This window comes from Cyanistes caeruleus, chromosome 9 (assembly GCF_971803275.1).
Source record: "Cyanistes caeruleus chromosome 9, bCyaCae1.hap1.1, whole genome shotgun sequence".
Taxonomy (NCBI): Eukaryota; Metazoa; Chordata; class Aves; order Passeriformes; family Paridae; genus Cyanistes; species Cyanistes caeruleus.
Window position 1 is genome coordinate 28279936 of NC_141709.1, and position 20690 is coordinate 28300625.

At 39.9% G+C, this 20690-nt stretch overlaps 1 protein-coding gene across 23 annotated transcripts in view; it reads left to right on the top strand.

Moving 5' to 3' along the window:
- ELAVL4 (ELAV like RNA binding protein 4) overlaps positions 1-20690 on the top strand; it is a 97297-nt gene that overhangs the window by 45018 nt on the left and 31589 nt on the right. For 21 of the 23 annotated variants that reach the window (XM_023932454.2, XM_023932451.2, XM_023932453.2 and 18 more), the window contains one exon: positions 12980-13220. In XM_023932454.2, coding sequence (XP_023788222.1) covers positions 12980-13220 — 241 coding nt within the window. Of the gene's footprint in view, positions 1-8226; positions 8276-12979; positions 13221-20690 lie in introns of those variants that run through there. The other 2 variants (XM_086842569.1, XM_023932456.2) reach the window with 2 other exon arrangements.

Here is a 20690-nt window from a genome sequence, read left to right on the forward strand (position 1 = left end):
GCCTGGCTTTGACAATATTTAGAGGCATGATGTATATAAAATGCTGTAGTATGCCTTCGTTGCTAAGGCACGCGCAATTGCGTCAGCAGTGCTGTTGTGATGGGAAATTATTTGTCCTTGAATTCTGGGGGGAAAATAAGCTTTCATTTATTTTATTCTTTTAAAATTAAACTTCGCTAATTGCTTTAAAACTCCGTATACGTTGCTGCTGGTAGCTTTCCCAGTCTGGAGAAGCGCGCCAGCGTTTTTCGGAGTCAGGGCGGTGGCATTTGGTGGCTTCGGAGCATTCGGAACCCTCGGAGGTGAAGGCGGCGCGATAATGTGTGTTTGTTTCAAAGCAGACACCAGTGACTATGGGAGGTGGCTCTCGCTTGCAGTGCTTCGAGAAGGTTCCACACGTAACGCGTCTGTGCCCACGTAAGTGATGATGGCGTTGGCAGAGGGCAGCAGTGCCACTGGAGCCTTTCCAGTCGCGCGAGTCCTTCGGATCCAGCCGCTCCGCCACGCGCCCGGCGGCGCTCACCGAGCCGTGGAAGGAAACCCAAACCGCTTCCCTGGGTTTTTGCTTCCTGGGGGGCAGTTGGTGAGGAGGTCCCACCTGGTCTCCATGTAGAGACCCCAAAAGGTTGCTGCTGGAGCAGGTAACTGTGCCCCAGTCCTACCTGTTGGCCTGGAATTGCATGCACTCCCCTTTGGAGAGGCTGAGTGGTTGCCTGAGCACTTCCAAGTATTTTCTCCCAGGCTGAGTGCTGTTGAAAAGCCTTTGTAGGGACATGAGGGATGAAGGACACGTGTCCTTGCTTTTCTTTCCTTCTAAGAGTCTCTCATGCTTGCCTTCTGGAAAACTAGTCAAGACAGCAATTTACTCACAATTTATAATTGAAGGTAAAACTGCCTCTTCTTGTAATGTTATGTCTAATTGCCTAGCAGGGACATAGAATTTCAGATCCTGACTCTGCTCCTGCTGGTCAGGACAGTTGCCAGAAGTCCATGTTTCCCTACTGCTCTTAACAGCAAAACTGGTATTTGTGAGTTTGAGAATTATTATTGCTAGACTGAACTTCATTGGAAGATTTGACATCGGGGTGTTTTTTCTTTTGGATTAATTAAGACTCTTGATGTCTATAAAGTGCTTGGTGTGTGTGGAAGTCAACATGGTTCTAGTAGTTTGGGTTAAAAACAGTCATGAAAATCTACTTGGGCAAAATACTAACAAACCTTTTTAATGGGTTGAATGCTAATCTGGAAGGGAGGCCAGGCCTTTTTTCAGTCCCCTTCAGCTGATATGTAGACATCCATAGTCAGCAGCAGTTTAATGTTAGATAATATGAAATTCATGACTCAACGGCATGAAATAACCTATATTTAAGTCACTACACTGTGGTGGATGTTAACGCACTCTGCTTTGGGGATCAGAGGTATTTGGGGGGTATTTGGCTTTTCTGCCTGCTTAAAGGGTTTTATAAAGGTGACTGTTAACTGCAGTACTTGTATTAATCTTCTGTTGGTCCTTCTTGATCTTTGAATGGTGGTCAGTGACTTTTTGCTTTACTATGTGCAGAAGATATTGTGGGCAGAGATGTTATTTCTGTAAAGCAGAAGGCACAGTCACGACTCCGTAGAAGTAATAATGTATGTAAATAAATGCTTCTTAAATAAAAATAGTTCTAATATATCTTTGTTCCAAATGAAGTTACTGGCAGTAGATGAGTAGGGGGAAGTTGATTTTTAGCAGAAAGCATGAATGCTGGAAATTCTTCCTAATATGCCTGTGCCAGCTATACTGTGACAATGTTGCTGTCGATTCCCTTCCTGTGAGAGCAGCTGTTCAGGGAATTAAACTCTTTGCTTGATGCAGAGGGTCCTGAAAAATTCAGTGTGCAGCTACGGTGGTGGCTGTGGCCATTTTTAGTGTGGCCGTTGATAGGCACTAACTCCGTGATCCAGCACAGTAGCATATTGTTCTTTAGACTAACTGGGCCAGGACAAAATTATCATTCTGTATTTCGTGTGTTCTGTGAGAGATTCCGGAGAGCACTTCAGAATTTGACATTGTGTTTGATAATTTATAGAGCACAGTTTATATTTAACTGTAGACACACTAATCCAGGGAAAAAGAGTAGTATATTTTTAGAATCCTTTTTTTATTGTCTGTGCTTGTCATCACCCAACTACTGAAAGAAGTGCTCACAAATGTAAATCCTCGGATAGAAAATGAGTTTAATTTCCATCGTTAATCTTTGCTAAGTGCAAAAGTGAATGTTATTTGTGTGATGTTTTGTGGTGAGCAGGGAGCTTTGCAGCTGTACGTAGCCGATGCGGCTGCTGGAGGAGCCACGTTCTCCCCCAGCATTTCAGCACCAGGCTGGACCAGGACACTTGGGCTGAGTATCTCCATGGCCAGAGTGCTTAGGTGATGTAGTGGTTTTTATAATGACAGTGTCACTTTGGTCACCAGCTTGTTTGAGGTGAAATGGATGGAAGTGGATCCAGCTCCAGGCTTAAAGTACCTGCCTGTGGCTGCTGCGTGTTGTAAGGAAAGCACAGCCAATAGAGGACAGTAATTTGGTTGGTTTGACCACTTTAATACTCAAGCGTTAGTTCATGTGTGTTCAGGCTCTTAGGACGTTTCTCCCTGCTGATCTCTAATAGTGGCTGTTGTATTTCCAGTTGCTTCTTGACATCTAAGTGAAATGTCATTTATGGGGCTTGGCAGTCAGGACAGCTGGGGTGGTCTGGGCTGTCCCCAGGCACCTGAACTGGGACTGAGCTTGGCAGGGCTCCTGTTGGGTGCTTGAGCAGAATTGTGTTACAACCCTGGGATTATTATCCGTAAGGTCTGCTCAGCTTTTAAAGAGGAATTTTGGTACATTTTTAATTCTTTGATGTTCAGGCTGAGTTTGTTAATTTACATTTATTAAGGAAGGTGTTTGGGTTGGCCCGTGACACGCTTCTCTCCTGTAGTACAGAGATTAATAGTTTATCTAGGATAAAACATAAGGATCTGTTAGCCTGCCCTGTGGCAGATACGTACTTGATATTTTGTCCTTTACTGATAAATAATATATTCCTAATCTATAATAATGTGTCTTTGTGCTTAGCATAGATGCTGTCATGCATAAGATTTTTTGAATTTAAGCATTACTGAGATATCTATCCCATGCAGTACTTTAAAACTTACTTAAGCCATTTTGTAGGTAGTTTTGTGAGGCCATCAGAGTAAACAGCTGCCTCTGCTTACTCAAAGGTGATTTTTGATTATTTTCCTCCCAGAAGCTTCTCTAATTTACAGTTTCTATTATCAGCTCACTGTCTTTATGATGGTGATGGCATGTTATTTTCAGTAATTCATTGTAACTTTTTCTACCATAGGTGTGTTACAGAAGTGAGAATGCTTCTGTTTTATGAGAAGATTATTTCCATAAGCAATGTTAATGTGGTACAGAGCTGTAGACCAACAGATGAATTGTGGAAAAAATGTAAACTTCTTTTTTTATTACTAATCCAGTTAAGTTTTAAGAGAAATACTGATAGCTTGCAGCAAGCAAACATTTCTAATGGTGGAGATAGGAGTTAGCTGAACATCATAGTTTCTATTTTGGGGTCTGTCTCGCTTAGACCTGCAAGCTGCAGTATCCATAGAGATGCTGTTGCCAGCAGTTGAGATGTACACATGTTGATTAGTGTTTCCTAATTGCATTTAGCAGTGTGTCTTCATTAAGGTCCTGTTGAGGACAGAGCCTTAAAACATCCTGGTTGGGGCGTGTGTTTTGTTAAGCCATCCATTCCTGCCTAATATAAACCCGTCTTTGCATGAAAAATATATGGGCAACAATTTCAGAAGAGCTTATGGCTTAGGAGCTGAAATCCTATTGCAGTGAACTTTAATGAATATTAAATCGCTGAAGGGCTTCTAAAAATTGTAGCTTTTTGTTTCTAGAACTTCAGTAGAAATAACAGCAGTGGGGGGTTGGATGTTCCTAGGCTTCACGGAGAGCCCGCGCTATTCTTGCTTTGCTTTGCCTTCTGGTAAGTAGATGTTTTTAGGTTTCTGTATGGCTCGTAACACAGGTTTCACTGTCTAAACTCCAGGGTTGCAAATTATTCTAGATTATTTTCTTAAAGAGAAAAAAAAACATAAAGTGGAATTGTGACAGGTCTACAGCAGCTGAAGACTTGCAGCTGTCTGCTTCTTACATGAACATGTACGTCCCCGTGGGAATCTGTGCGTCAGTACACAGTGCTACATACATATTCTCAAGGCAGTAATAGAATTCAGTTACAGATTAGCAATATATAACTCAGTAATAGTCAGTAAACCAAACAAGTGAGTAGTGATTAGGAAACAAAATTGAGCTAAAAATAAAATTCAGAAAGTAACCAGAAATATAAAAATACTCTCTCAATTTCCTTTGCTTTCATTTCAGTGTATTTTTAGGCTGCATGTCGTTTAGACTGAGAATCTGTCTTAAATGTTGATCTTTACCATGCTCTTATTGCCTAACATGTAGGCTTTTGAGACCCTTTTCAGTCTTTTAGAGTTTTCCTCATGTATTTAATGTTTTTGATGGTATATCTGGTTTTCTATCACCCTGTTAACAGATTTCAACTATGATTTCTGTTCTTTTTTTTCAAGAGGGACAATGCAGTCACTAGGAGACCTCTTGCCTTTGTGGTATCTAATAAATTGCAGCCCATGGAGAAAGAGGATAGTTTAATCAAGTTTTGGCCTGGAGTATCAATCAGAGAAAGACCTCTTTTTGCTGAGATTTATTTTTTTGGACTCCTTTAGCCTTCATATGCATCTTGAGAGAAGAAGTAGTAGCCTTAGTGAAAAGATAGGAGGGAATAAGAAGCAATCTGGAATGATGAAATTACTGAAACGAAGCCCTTGTAGAATTTTAGGCACAGGGTTGCCTGGTATGAATTTGGCAGAAGTAGAAGTGTGACTGAAGAAGAAATAGATGTTCCTTCAGAACTGAAAGCCTGACCGTGTTGTCTTTATTTCAGTTCAAAAATAGTGCAGACCTTTGAGCAGAGGCGGCGGGTGACCCCCAGAGATGTGGGTGGGCAGGAGCCACTGATGGCCATGTCCCAGGACCGAAGTAGGACACCTTCCTGCCACCAGCCTCTGCTGCAGGCTGTGGTCTGTGGGATAGATGTGGTTGTAAGGGTTTTTAACCTGAGCTGGTTGGATAACCCATCTAAACAGACAGGATACATCTGTTTTCCTCTCTCAGTGTTTTTGGTGATGGCTTTCTCCAAAGCTGTGTTCCAGAGTGGTGTTTGAATGCTGTGAAATCAAGGCTGTGTTTTCCCATCTCTTTATGTATGAATTGCGTTTAATGGTAGAAGTTATCACAAATTTTGGTGAAACCATTCTTAATGAAGTAGGGGATAACTGGCTGGCATTCCAGAAGTCAGTTGGCCTTAATAAGAAGGACAACCCTCATCCAGGGACAGAAGGAAATCTCTGTGCCCATCACCTATTACACCACTTTCTTCCTCACCGTTTCCAAGTATGGTTGCTGTGGATAAGATACTGGAATATAGAAGAAGAATAGAGCCAAACACCTCTGAGGTTTCTGATAGGCATAGTTTCTTGATAATCTTTGCAAGAGAAAAGAAAAAGCTGGAAATAGTTGAAAGTAAAGCTCAGTAGAAGTTCATAAAGAATCTCACGTTTTGTGAGTTAAGGTAATACACAACACAGAACTATAACTATATTCTGCTTCCAGGCAAATATTGTTGTCCTTACAAAATGTGCCACACTTCCCAGAAACTGCTGTGCATGGAGTGCTTGTCTGTGCACCTGCTCCCCAGTCCTGCGTGTTTCCTCTGAGCTTTGCAGAGTGCTGAGCTGTATGAATGATAATTGTAGTTCTCCTCCTCCAATTTCTTACCCCCAGAGTACTTGCAGGAAGAGTAAGAGATTATGCAAAGTGTGCGATATGGTGCCTTTGTTCCTATCTTTAGTGTAGTTATTGGATATGAGGTTCCAAGAGTGTTTTCCCCTACTGCTCAACTAGTAGATATTGATGTTGAAATAGTTGTGACTTATTTTGGTCTTTTTTCCCCACCCCTACTCATTCTCTTTTGAACTTAAAATCAAATGCAAAACTGTAGAGTCCATACTTCGTGGGAACAGAACACATTTATCTGAAACTCCAAAAAAACTGCACTTTTGTGCATCATTATTACACTGGTTTTCTTTTTCATAAGGTTGTTAGGAATTGTACTTTAGCAGTGAGCCAGGTTTGAGGGTAGGGTGCTGCATTATGGGGTTGCCACAGCTTTCTGTGAAACTTCAGCAGTTTGCCTAGATACTTTCATCTGGTCTGACTTTTTTAATTTCACTTCCGTGAAATCTGGAATAAAAAATAGCAGGTTTTGCCTTTCTGCTTTTTGTCACTGTGTTGGTAGAGCAGCAAATCCCTGCCTTACTGCCCATTTGTACAGCACAACTTGGTGCTGCCATGGGTTATGTCCTTCACGCACTGCTGTGATAACAAGTAATATTGCCAAAAAACTTTGCATTCATTTCACTGCAGAATATTTTGGTTTAGCATATTCATGCAAAAGCCTATAATGGTCTGGTTCAAGATAAATTTAGCTGCTAAAGAAAATATTTTTCTTCTCCTTTATTTGAGCCAAGGTTTGCATCTTAAAATGCATGCACATGTTGTCTTCTCCATTTGGATCATTTGTGAGCTCTGAACAATTATTGTGGCACCCATAAACGTGGATTTGCTGAAAATGTTTGAATGCCATTTCAACCTGAGTGCAGCACACTCTGAAAGCAAGACAGCCATATCTGTGCCATAAGAGCCAGAGATTGCTAGTTTTCTGAGACTTTGAGCTATGTCCGTATTTAAAATATTAAATATGACTTCTACTCCAAGGAGGGTAAGGATGTAGCAGCATGTAGAAGTGCATGAGTGGGGAACATGTCAAAATATGGAGGGTTAGATAATGATTTGTTTCTGGGGTATTGGATATGCCTCCAGGCAGATTAGACTAAAAAGCTTCATTTTCCTCCTTTATTTCATGTTCATGATGTATTTATTAGGTAAATAATAGTAAAGTCTAGTGTGCAATATATAAGCTATAATAAAAATGTAATTGACAGTGAAATTTGACAGTTGTTACAGTTAAGAACCTGTACTGGAGCTGCACACAGAGCATCACTTGCCACGCCTGAAGTCACTTTAGACAGAAGTCCACGTGTGGTTCAGGTGCACCTGCTTCTTACTCTGGCTGCAGTCGTGGTTTTGAACCAAGGAACGCTTAAAATCACTTTGTTCTTTTCCTTTAACGCTCCTGTGGGAAGGTGGCATGATGTATCATAAACGTTTGTGATCCAGTGCCTCATTCTGCAAGAATGTGCTAAATGCCGGTGGAGAGAGAAGCAGTGGGTGCATTTTAAACTGGGGTGGGGTTGCTGGGCTGGAACAGGGCTGAGGGACCTGGATGTGTTTGTGTGTTCTGCTCTGAGCTCATGGACCCAACATCCTGCCTTTGGCACGGCTCTGCATGGCTCAGCAGATGGCAAGGCTGTGGATGGACTGGGCAGGCAGCTCCTGGAAGTGGGGGTTTTCTCACCTGCAGAAAAGTTCTAAGGGAACAGATTTGTACTGTGCTGACTTCCATTCAAAAGAGCAGATATGCAGGGAGTTAAAGCCTGTTTCTCATTGTATGAGGGAAACCTTTGTGAGTCTACATTTATTTTCTTAGAGAGGTTTTGTTTGTTTCTTCTTTTGTCATCGTTTTTCACAGGATGGCTGTGGGACCTCTGCCATGGCACCATTTGTTTTCACTTGTAAAAGCAAACAACTTGCAATGCTAATTAAAGAGCTTTTTTTGATAAAATAAGAGCTTTGCATTATTTATCTAAACTCTTTTTTATGGGAGAATGTTCTGAGTTTGTTCATTAATGAACACTTAGAAATAATATAAAATTAGACCTCATTAATTCTTCATGAGGTGTAATTTGCCATGATCATTTTTCTTGGCATTTAGGTGCTGTGAACAGTTCATTATTCATAGCTAACTTTTTTGACTTCCGAGTCTTCAAAATGGATATGTCTGCATGAATTTTCTGGGGGTTAGAATTTTTTCCAGATTTTGATTTTAGGAAAAGATTGTTTGTTGTATGTTTAAAAACACTTCTCTTTAGTGCCTATAAATAACTTATTCTTAATTGTGTCTTTTTTATACATAGAAAATCAATTTCTGTTCATTGTGGAACATGGTCAGTGGAGTATACATAATTGAGGTATCAAGAATGGGTGCTGATTATTTGCTGAATGCAAGCTACTTTCAGTGTACATATGTGACAGCCTCAGTTCAACATGCAGACCTTCTTTTAGACTGCTGATAGCAAATTTTGTAATATAAAAAAATTATATTTACATTTATTGAGCCATTGGCTATTGCTTATGCATGCAATAGGGAGATAAGGCTGTCTTAGTCTGTGGGTAGTTTTCCAAATGATTCATTAACTGTGCTTTGTAATGGTAGATGGATGTCACACATTTACTGTAATAAATGAAGATTAGTGTCAGTTACTCCAGCTTGTAATAGTTTATAATTGTAATAGTTGTGTTTATACATACAGGTATTTTTTGCATTATTGTTGGAGCTAATATTTTAGCAGGAATAAGTTGAAATTAATTGCATTAATTGAAAAAACAATGAAGATGTGACAGAAGTATTTCTGAAACATTAGTAATGTAGGAATTGCTCTAATGGGTATTTGTGGCAGATACTCTGTGGGAGTGGTTTATACCAAGCCTTTTGGTAAAGCACTGTTTTGCAAAACACTGGCAAAGCTTATGTTGTCTTCCCCAAAGCATTTATTTGTGAAATCTGTCAAACTAAAATACCTTGTACTTTGCTGATACATTACCATAGTGAGAAAAGTAGTACACCAGGAAATCATAGTTTTTAAAAGCAGCAGTCTGATGAAATGCATGCACAATTTGAAACGTGTAACTTAGAAAATCAGTGTTGAAATTCTGTCAGAGATAGTATTTGTCAGTGTTAGAATATTCAGGTTATTGGTGGCTAAATGATCAAAGGTCTATTAGCAATAAATGCAGTTTATTCTTCTTCAAAGATACTATTACTATATATATATAGAGTATCATATTGCAGTATTGGGAGTTTGGCAAGTTATTGCCCCCAAAAAATAAAATGCCTCTTTATACCAGTCGCATGTGAATGTCATCACACATTTGCACATGACATTTGCACTGTAATATTTCAGGACCGGTAGTAACTGCCTAAATTGGGTCAGAAAAGGTCTACCTAAAGATGTTGCTCAGAGCACAGATATTGCTAATTTTACTTGCTTATGGAGGTTTAAGAATACCTTCAGGGATAAGTGTGTTTTGTTTTTAAAAAATGAACATTGAGGTTAAGTCACTCCCGAATTTTCAACATTTGTTTTGCCTGTATCCAGATAAGCACTTGATGAGTTAGGCAGACTTAGAGCTTTCTTTGATATTTTGGTAGAATTTAATTGCAGCCCAGTACTTTCCTGTATTTAAAAAAGTTATTACCCGTAATTAAAACATAGTAAGTTAACTGTGTGCCCTGGAAACCGGAGTATTGATTTTAAAAATGTTCACATTGTGATGCAGGTATTGAATTAAAAATTTAAATCTTACTGTTGTGGATAGAGGAAAAAAAGCATACAGCGACTGTCATGTTGAAATCTATTTGAATAAATAATCTTCCTCTTATGTAATGTGCTGACTGATGTGGAATCAACAGCTACTTAATATTAAAAACAGTGCTTGACGATAAACATCCCAGAGCATGCACACTGAACTCTGCCCGGGGTTTGAGGTTCAGGCATGCTGGGGACAGGAGCCAGGGCTTACCTTGTTGTTAGCCCTGCCACTGTAAGTCTTCACTCATGGCAGGAGTCGGTATGCACACCTAAAGCAAGAGTTAGTCCTTTGTGCCTATGAGAACTTCGAAAGCAAGCTCTGCTACAGAACTGCTTTTGCACAGAAATCACTCTGTAAATGGAGACTTAAAATCATGCAGTTAAAAAAAAATCTGAAATCCTTTATCAGAAATGCCTTTAATAATTCTTCAACATTTCTCTTTATCCATTATCGCTTTTTTAATATGTATATAGCAAATGGATTTTCAGTAACCTATGACTTGGCAATAATTTGAAGGGCAGATAAGCCTTGATTTTCCTTTCTACTATTAAAAAATCAAGACAACCTAATTGGAGTTGAGAGTAACTAGGAAGAAAACCTGGCACCTGGTGCAAAATTAGTTTATGCCAAGATACTTTGAAGTATATGAGGAAATGTACTTGTTCGGGAACAGATTTTTACCGAGCAGCTTACTCTTAATGTTCCGACTGTTTTAAATGTCTTGGATTGAATTCTGTTCCTTTGCTTGGTGGGGAAGGTATGGATGCTGCAAATTTAAGTAAAAAGCATTTGCAAAATGCCTAAGTAGGACACCAAGCAGTTTGGAATTTTGTTTTCTTTCACAGATTTTAAAAGATCCAGGGTTATTGTCTACTGCGGGGAACTATAGATAGCTTTGGAGTCTGTTGCTAAGAATAGATGATGTACCTTCCTCGGTGTGTTGTGCAGAAGTCCTGCTTCTGCTGAAACTGAAACCAGTGGTCTGGTATTCCTGCCAGCTCCAGAGGGGCAGGATCAGTCCCTAAAACTGCAGCTTATCTTGTGGGGTTTTATGTTGGGAAGAATATGGTCCAGCGATGTAAAGGCACACAGGAAGCTGCCATTAACCGCGTCAGCTGCTTCACTCATCCTCTGACTGCGCGGTAGCATCGGAACTGGGATTTTTTTCCCCCAGTTTGAACCGAGTGGATGCGGATGCAGCCCGTAGGAGCAGGCTGTGCTGAGCTGGAGCGCGGCCGCCTTGGGGTGCGAACCCCGGCCCCGCAGCAGCTGCTGGCGGAGCTCAGAGCCCGCGTCTGCCGTGGGGTCGCGGAGGTGCGGAGATCAAAGGATGATCTTCCAGCTGGAATCCCGAGCTAAACAGATTTAGCAGCATCTGAAGCGTTTAAGTAGTACGTGTGAGTAAATACATGGATGGAACGAAGGAAGTATGGCCGATGCCGGGTAGAAGGGGGAATCTCGAAGGAAGAGTGTGTGGGGCTGGCACAGCTTGGCCAAGGATGCCAGCAGTGCTTGGTGCCACGTGGCTGGTAAAATTGGCAGGGGGATTCTGGTTTGGATATGCCCATGTCTTTCAAGAAGTGACTATTTTTGTGCAGTTTATTTTCAAAATGATTCTGCTGTGTGGTTTTAAGGCATTTCTGTTAAGCACAATGTGGCAAGGCTTCTTTTTATTTAAAAGCTGTTAAACCAAGTAGCTATTCCTGGGCTTGATAATAAAAATAATGGTAATTCAAAACTTATTTCCATTGATAAAAAAGAGGGTTATATCCTAAATGAGGCATTTAACTAACGCTGAAGCATTTCAATTAAAAAAAAGACATGACCAGAATATAACCTATTTAGACTCTGAGCCACCCTCTTGCAGTTAATTTTAGAATAGACACCCTTTTTTTGGTGTGTGTGTGTGCGTCCCTATCCTCCTGAATTACAGGCCTAATTTGTCACAATATGTACCTCCCTGGATTTAAAAAAGAAAGTAAATTAAGCCTTTAGTAATTATAATAATTACAGGATCTGAAGAATACCAGGTTCAGAGTGTGTGTGGTGCCTTAGCCCTCTGCTCTCCCATGTTTGTCACTGTCCCTGGGCAGTGAAATCTCCTGCCTGGGGCAGCAGTTTGCATCAGTGACCCTCTGGTGGAGGGAGGCTGAGCCCATCCAAGGGATGATCTTCGATTCCTGTGAAGCTGCACATCAGAAATTTCACAGCAGACAGCAAAAGCCACCATTTACACGGCTTTAATTTATCCAGATTTGAGACTAAGATGATGCCCTTCCTTTGGCATTACTGGTGACAGTGAAGATGGGGCTAGAAGCCACAGTAGAGGCAGATTATACAGAAAAAGCTTGAAGTACCCAGGTTTTTCTGCTTCCATTGTCTGTGTGTGCAGTTTTGGGATGAAAACTTGTGTTCTGCAGATAAACATGCAGGCAGCTTTGCTCACGTGATGGGTGGCACTGGTGACAATGGGGCTACTGTCCTGCAACACACTTTGCTAAGCTGGATTGTTATTTGTTGTTTTTTGGAAAGGTCTATTTGAGTCTCCTCTGTGAAAACTGGAGTTTTGTGTTTCATGATAGATGTGCTTGTTATACTTCCAGCCTTCACCTGTGCCTGATAAGCCTTTCTTTGATTAAACCTTTTTGATTCTAGTAAATATCTGAAGACCTTTGTATCTGTGAAGATTGCAAATCCAGGGCTTTATTATTTAAAGAGGTGTCAGTTCATTAGTGAAAAATATAGGTGGAGAATATAGGTCATCACTGGAACCAGTAAATGGTATGTCTTGGGACACAGAGTTTATTAATTGAAGGCAAGCTGAGTGACGACACGGTGCAGATTGACTGTGCCTGGTTAATGTTGTTGTCATTGCACTCTGTGATACAGTTATTAAATAGGTAAAATATTTTACCTTTTCATATAGAGCCATACACTTACTTCATCTGATTTAATGGAACTGTAATTTTAATTATGATTATTACCTTAAATTATAATTAAATTTATGTGGTTTAAATTTACATTTGTGAAAATGGCTGCGTGATGAAAGCAGAAATCAGCTTCGCATTAACAAAAAAAGAAGGTTTTTTAACTGCATCTTAGTATATGCTCACAGCCAAAGACTAGCATGACCTACTTTGCAACAATAACAGAGGAATCAAGCCGGGTTTTTTTGTTGAAGTATCTAAATTGGCCATGAATGCTACCTACTCATTCGTTTGTGAGTATCTTTAAAAATAGCTATTGTATCTATGAAACTTAAGGGTGGTTTTTTTTCCCCCCTTTCTCTTCTTTTGCTATAGATAATTAGCACCATGGAGCCTCAGGTGTCGAATGGCCCTACTTCCAATACAACCAATGGACCCTCCAGCAACAGTAGAAACTGCCCTTCCCCCATGCAGACAGGGGCTGCTACAGATGACAGCAAAACCAACCTCATAGTCAACTATTTACCCCAGAACATGACCCAGGAGGAGTTCAGGAGTCTCTTCGGGAGCATTGGTGAAATCGAATCCTGCAAGCTCGTGAGAGACAAAATCACAGGTAAGCGCTTCGTGTCGCGGACTTTGCCTGCGTTAGGGTCAGCTTATATCTGGGGTCAGCAGAACCTTGGTGCTTGTACTGCAAGTGCTAACACAGGGAACGCAGCAGATGCAGTGCTAAGCTTCAGGGGCAAGCCTTTTGTTTTCAGTGCTGCACACTGGATCTGGAACTGCTGAGAAGCCCCTTGTCTGTCTCTCATCCTCTGCACATCTGGGGGAGAAGTCTGAACATTGCCGGTCTGGATGTGTGTTACACACTGTGCAGCTTCTCACCGGAGAGCTTAGACAGTGTGGCCTTTGCTTTCCTGTTCATTCTCATTTTATTGAACATGGACTTGTCTGAATGGCTTGGGCCAGCTGACAGTTCCTAATTCTGACTCTGACATTTGAGCTTTACCAGACCCTCATTAGATTTCTGCCTGTTTAAGAACACTGTAAGGTGAGGTGGGGCTGCATGTCCATCACAGCTTATTGACCATGGTGTTCTGAATCAGAGAAGGAATAAAAGCCTCCCATGGCAGATGCTGCCTCAACAAGAAGTGTCTGCACTGTCACTAGAGGAGGTGTGGATGGGTGCAGATGCACCTGGCCTAATCCACATTCTTTCTGCCGCAGCCAGGAATTCACTGGTGCACAAGATGGGATGAACAATCAGCTTTTATAGCTTGCTTTATAGGTTAGTTTTATAGGTTGTGTGTCTACTCACACCGTAGGTGGGAGCAGCTGAAATTTCACTGCTGTTCAGTGCATCACCAGGGCTGTTATGTTTAGCACAGAGAGCAGCAGCCTTGGGAGGGAAAGGGTTCCAGAAAAGGCGTCAGCTCCCCTCAGAGGCTCTCCTGGCAACCTGGGTGTGTGCTCTGTGGGAAGAGGCACCATGGGAAGATGAGGAATTAAAATGCAAACCTTCGTACCTGTTTCCGTAACATCCTGGCAGCCATTGTATTGGCAGCATTAGGATGATCTGCTTAGTGCTTTTCAACATGCAATGCTTCTTTTTTATTTACTTCCTGACACACAGCAATGCTGTGGTTGAACACAAGGCACATAACAAATGGCAGTAGCTGCAGGGCAGCTTGAGTCCTCACAAGTGTAGTCCAGCAGAGCTTTCTTTAGCACGTTGACCATGATGTATCTATTGCAATAAATCTGATTTGGCTGCAGCTTCGGGTGTTCTAAAAAGAAGATGGAAAAATAGAATTGACTTTTTATTTATTTTATTTTTTTTTTACAGACCTTTGTTTCTCTTCTATTCTGAAAATGATGTGAAAAATTTAACTGCAGGTTAGTTCAGCTATTTCAGGCAGAAATGAAACCCTCATCTGCAGAAATCTAGGGTACCTAGCTTGAATTTTGATCTGGTGTTTCATGAGCTTTTACTTCTTACACTATCTCTCAAATTCATGATGTTCTTACAATATATTTTCAAGACTTTAGATACTTGGTGTTGTTTTCATAGGGAATGGGTTGTCTTTGGACAGAGAGCCATTACTTCATCAGCTAGGAACAGTATTCTTTTTGTTTCATTCCATCTCCAGGCTTTGTATTTCTGTTTGAAGATGTGAGAAATTTGCTATATGATCTTCTGACATATTCTCTAGTAGTTTTTTTGCCTATGCTTTTTCTTTCCATACGAAGTGCATAAATCTTTGATCACTAAAATACTTTAAAGGAACCATTCCTTAAAAAAAACTTACACAGATGCCCTGAGGACATCACCCCTACATGTTGTTTTAAGTGGTGATACAAGTACAAAAAAGCCAAATTAAAAAAAAAAAAATAGTTCTCCAAATTATCTGTGCTGGTTTTGAAAACGGAATTTCATCTGCCAAGGTTTTCAGGCCTGTTATCAAGGCATTGTGCAACATTACTGAATTTGAGGATGCATGCTCATTCCTCACATTGAATTCAGAGTTAGTAAATCAAATGCAGCCCTTTGCCAGAAGCAGTTCATGTTTTTAAGGTTCTTAGAACATGGAGAGTAACAAAATGGAAATGCACTGAGGTCATAGCCAGCTCATCTTTCTGGATCATCGTGTAAGCGTGTTCTTCATTAGGCCCCTGGATTGGTTTTTTGGGAGGGGAGGGGTGGAGGTATGCCAATAGGCTGCTAGAGGAGTGACTGGCTTTTCAGGGGTTCTTTGCTTTCTCCTTATTAAAAATCAATAGAAGTATTTTTTCTGACAGTGAAAGCTCTATGGCAAAAAACCCCAGTGAAATTCTTAAGCTATTTGCTGAAGCAGGGAAGATGTGAAACAGTTGAGATTTTTTTCTGCCTTTGGATTTTTCATTGTTTGTTGAAAATTTTGTGGCTTTAATAAATCTAAGCTAAGCATGCTCTGTTTCGTTATGCCTTCAAACAAATGTACTGTTTTTTCTATTAGAAGTCTGGTTTGTCTTCATATATTGTAAGTTTGCTTCCCTCTTGCTGGGCTGAATTATCAGGCAAATCAAAAAAATTCAGAATAAAAAGCTGTAGAGAGAGCTTGCTTCAAGAAAAATAGAAAAGGTCATAAACCAAATAATGATTAAACAGTTATCCTGGCAACACCATAGTAGAAAACCTCAAATGTATTTCTAAAGCTAGGCAGCATTGAATTGGCTCGTGTAAAAGATTCTATTTCCCCTGTCAAGGAGATGCAAAGGTTTTTTTTGGGTTTTTTTTGGAATAATGTTGAGTCTTCTGAAATGTTTTTTTTCAAGGAGGTAAAAGGTGTTATAGAAAGTCTGTTAAAACATACTGGATCTCTCTAATGAAACTCATGACCTGAACTCTTTTATTAATTTTAAATTTGGTTAAACAATGTATGACAGGAATAGTCATCTGCTCCAAATCTTTTTGCAGTCTTAGAACAGTAGTAGGAGTTTTTAATAAAATTGGTTTGTGAAGTTGCCCCCTCGCTTTGGAAAGGCACACGTTAAAACAAGCATATTCCTTTACTAAAAAACTATGCTAATTTGGTAGTACACCACACTGAGTTGAATAGGAATGACAGCTTCTAAGACAGCCTTTAATTTGGTATTCAAAACCCAAAATCGTAAACTTGGGTTTTGTTTGGTAGCTTCTCAGAACAGGCAGGATATACAGTAGCATTTTTAAAGATGCTAATGACTTGAGAGAGGAGATGGAAGTCAGGCATACATTTTAATTATGGGGGAGGGGTTGCAATAGCAAAAATGGTTTGGGGTTTTTTTTTTCACTGCAGAGATTTTAAGGGAATGAGACAAGGAAAAACAGACTGAAGATAGTTGCCTTCATTTGGCAGGGGTGTTTAATAAAAGCAGAACTTGTGGTTGTAAAGTGTGCTTATTAAATTCTTCATTTACACTACCTAATTAATTCTAGCATTTTAGATTAACAGTGAAACTGGTCCCTGCTGTACCGTTTCATAGCTACAGCATATTTCGTCCAACAACCCAGTTGTTCAGGTTTAATCAGCTGCGCTCAAAAAATGAGAAGGAACTTGGGTTAAAAAAAAAACAGCTAAGTGGCATAAACATTTTAGAGCAGTATTAGATGAGAAGGTGACTTCAGGGAGGAAACCTTTGGCTTCAGATGGATGTGAGTGAGGCTCAGCACTAACCAGAAGATGCTAAGCTAGAGAGTATTGCAGATGCTCTTTATTTCTTATTTTGTTTGAAGAAAACCAGTTGCAAATATCTTCATTGCCAGAGGGAGAGGGCTTGAATTCATGAGAATTCTCAGAGAAGAAATGCTGAACTTGTTTTGTACTGTGTTTGCAAACAAAAGATCCAGTCAGTGTAGTGTCCGTCAGACACTGTAAGTGCTTCTGGCCCACTGAGTTGTCCTTGTTGACATGGTTTGTGTGTGGGAGAAGGGGATGTTTGTTATTAATTTTTTAATTCATTTGGTAGCTTTTAAGATTCCTTTTTATGTTTCTCTGTAACTTACCCAGGAGCTTACACCTTTGAATCTTCAGATGATTGGTATCCAAAAATCTTTGGCTTGCAAATCTTTCTCATCTTCAAATGATCCAGGAACACTGTAAAGCAGAATATTTATTGATACAAGAGTTCTGTGCATCCCTTAAGTCATGGCAGGGTTTGCCTAATTCTGCTGTGTGGTACAATTTGATGTTCTTTGTATGTATAATCAGAAACTTAGTTGTTCCTCTGCCCAGAATGTAACTGTTGGTTTTGGGTTGTTTTTTTAATTGTTCCTTTTTGAATTTAAAATTTCTTTAAGATTATGTACAGAGACCAAAGTCTTTCACTTTAGTTTCAGTATTTTATATTTATGAACTGCAGTTCGGAAATTATCACGGCATTGTAAATATAGTTTAACTATCAATAAATAAAAAGGAGAGAAAGAAATACTGACTGCTTTACCTGTAGTCTGCTCTAGAAGTTATGGATTGTTCACTCCTTTGGATGTTCAAGCATAGAATCCAAGAACCAGAACCTAGTAAAAATGGCAGAATCAGAAATCATGCAGCATTATGAGAGTATAGGAGGGTATTTTGCACATGAGAAGTGGGTGGTGCTCATTCATTTGTGGAAACCAGTAAATTGTTAACCTGGGAAGGCTGTTCTGCTCCTTCAACCCAGAAGTTTGTCCACACTGAGTTAAGTTGATATCATGTTCCCTCTAGAAAAAAAAAAATCCAACTTTTTTGTAAAATGAGAAGCCCATACTGAAAAAGTGCTACTGTAAAAAGCAAAGAACTGGATTTTATTTAACCAGGTCTGTTCAGCAAGTGATGGGGAACTAGTGTGTTTCTATCTAGACCATGCTGTTGAGAGCTGCATGTTTGCAGTTTGCTGAAATTTGGAGCTTAATTAAGTAGCCTTAATTTCAGCATCTGGATTTGGTAACTGCTTTGAAAGCAAGGGATGAAGAAGGTGTGTATCCTCAGGAGCAGAAGCCATTAATTGCACACTGGTGATGCCCAGGGAGGCAGGAGAGAGGGCAGGCAGGAATGGACATGTTCTCCAGGAGGGAAGCAGTGGCAGATGAGCAGTAGGAGGGAAAACACCCCCTAAGCTTTCCCTGGTAAGCAGACATCACCGAGTATCAGCCCAGTGTTTGCAGCAGGCAGCAGCCAAGTTTTATGTATTTTAATTGGAGGTTTTGAGGCATGATAAGAGTAGATAACCAGGAGGTCCCATCTGGGTTGGAGTCAAAGCAGGACTCTAGGATCTCATCATAATGTAAAGACAGAAGGGAAAAATGGGACTAATGGCTAAATTTAATTATAGGGAGCAGGCTTTTGGTAATGCAATTCATGGCAATAGGTAACTATTGCATGGTTATGTGTGCAGGTGAAACATGCTGGAAATTGCAGACGGATTAGTAAAATGCTGCTTTTTCAAGGGGAGAAAAGATTCTTTTTTTAAGGGAAATAGTTCACAGCTATTTATGCTTAGAAGCTGTAGATAGAACATGTATTCACTGAAAAATTCACATACAAAGGCTGGAAATGTTTCATCTATCTTTTCTTTAAAAGTTTTTTAAAGTGGTGGCCAAAAGTGTCCTGTGGATAGAAAAAAAAGATCCATATGCAGATAAATATAGCTTACAGTGAAACCTAGCATTAGGGTACCTGATCTGAGTGAAAGTCTAATCTGAGCATAAACTACTTCTGCATTTGATGTCCAGTTCATTTGATTGTGCTTTAGAATTGCCTTCCCTTTTGAAATACTATTGGTTCCAGCAGTTTTCCCCACTTAAAATACATTAAACAGATAGGATTATAGAATGCAGGGATTATGTTAGATAAGACTTATAAATTCTTTAAGGAAGTATGTAAACACTCATGCCTCATGGCATAAGCCCACCTAATAACAGGGTTTAGGAGAGAAATACCTTGTAGAGGTAGTTTATTCCCTTGTTGACTTGGAAGGGGTTTTTAGTAATTCTCTGTAGAGCAGTGGTAACTAGTCACTGATCTCTGATCATTTATTTGGCACAGATCCTGTTGCCTTGGACTGAGTGTTAGCAGCAATTTCATTGTTCTGGTAGAAGAGGAGAATTAATACAATCCTTCAAAACAGGGCAAAAAAAAAAAGCCTTCATACTGTGGTGTTCACCATAAATTGTATATATATTTCTAGCATTTGGCTTGATTGTATTTAAAGGCCATACTTAATAGTGCCCCTCAAATTGACTGTATAGGGAATCTCTGTAAGAAGCAGTGGAGTTCTTGCATTTGACTTCCTTGAAAGCAAAAGACTTGGTATTTGCTGAAATAGGAAAAATATTTATGCAGTGGAGTACTCAGCTAGAGTTCTTTTGTCTGAAAAAATAATACCAAATTAAGTGAATTGCCTTAGGTTTTTCGGGAAGTGACTGTACATTGGCTTCACTGTATTTATTAGGTAAAGGAGATTTGTGTGGAAGTTACTTCTTTGTGTTGAATGCATAGACAAATGTAGTGAAGAAAGAGTGGTTAGAGCAGTATAAGTGCAGCTGAAAGTCAAGTGCCCAGAGAAGCAGAAGTCTAAGATAATGTAGTTTGGAACTGAAAAGGAAAAATTCTTTTTGCTGATCAGATGGGATACAGACTATGCTTTATTTTTTCATTTTATGCTGAGAATGAAATATTAAAAGACAGGGAAAACCAGACATGTTTCAGAGTCTTTTTAAATTTGAAATCTAGAATTATTTTTAAAGGACTAAATATATGGCACTGAATGTTATTAAAGACCTTTGATAAATTGATCTTAATTTCATAGCCTAGTTATTTTTATAGCTTATTTCCTGAAGTATATTCTGTTCTGGAGCAGAGATCAACGTAATTTCCATGTTGCATATCCTATTTTAAGGGCTTGCAGATTCAAGACAATTCCCAAATATTGATTATTTTAATGAACATTTGCATTAAGTAACTGAACTTAGCTCTGGGTGGAGGGGAGACACAGAAATGGTAGCGAGCATCTCAGTGCTGGATCTATAAAATCTTTTTTGTGTGGTTTGATGTCTGTGCTGAACGCTGAGGAAAACGGTCAAATTAGCATCCATCATTTTCTTTATCACTTCTCTGCAGTCGCCTGGTGCAGACTCTGTGCCAGCGAACAAAAGAATTTTGATTTCTTGATTATTGGAAAAAAGCAATTGAAATGAGTGTTGGGGCAAATAGGCAGAAAGCAAGCAGGCATGACCCTTGTGCTGCAAAAGAGCTTTCTAATTAACTCCACCAGTTTCAATCCTGAGCTGCTTCTGAAGTGTATTAAATGCCTCTAATACATATTTAGCATATTCTTCATTTTTTTGCTGCTTGGTTTGGGTAAATACCATCACCTTCCCATCAAGCCCAGTGTGGAAGGATTACCAGTGTGATTTTCCTCAACAGCACAGGCATGCCTACACCTCTGAAATCCTGACTTCCAGATACAGGGTTACCAGTGAGGCTTTCCAGTGTGTCTGCTGACCTTCTACTCTAAGACTTTTTTTTTCCATCCCTCCTGTCACCCGCATGGAAGAAGATAGCTGTCTCCCAGGGAGCAGCCA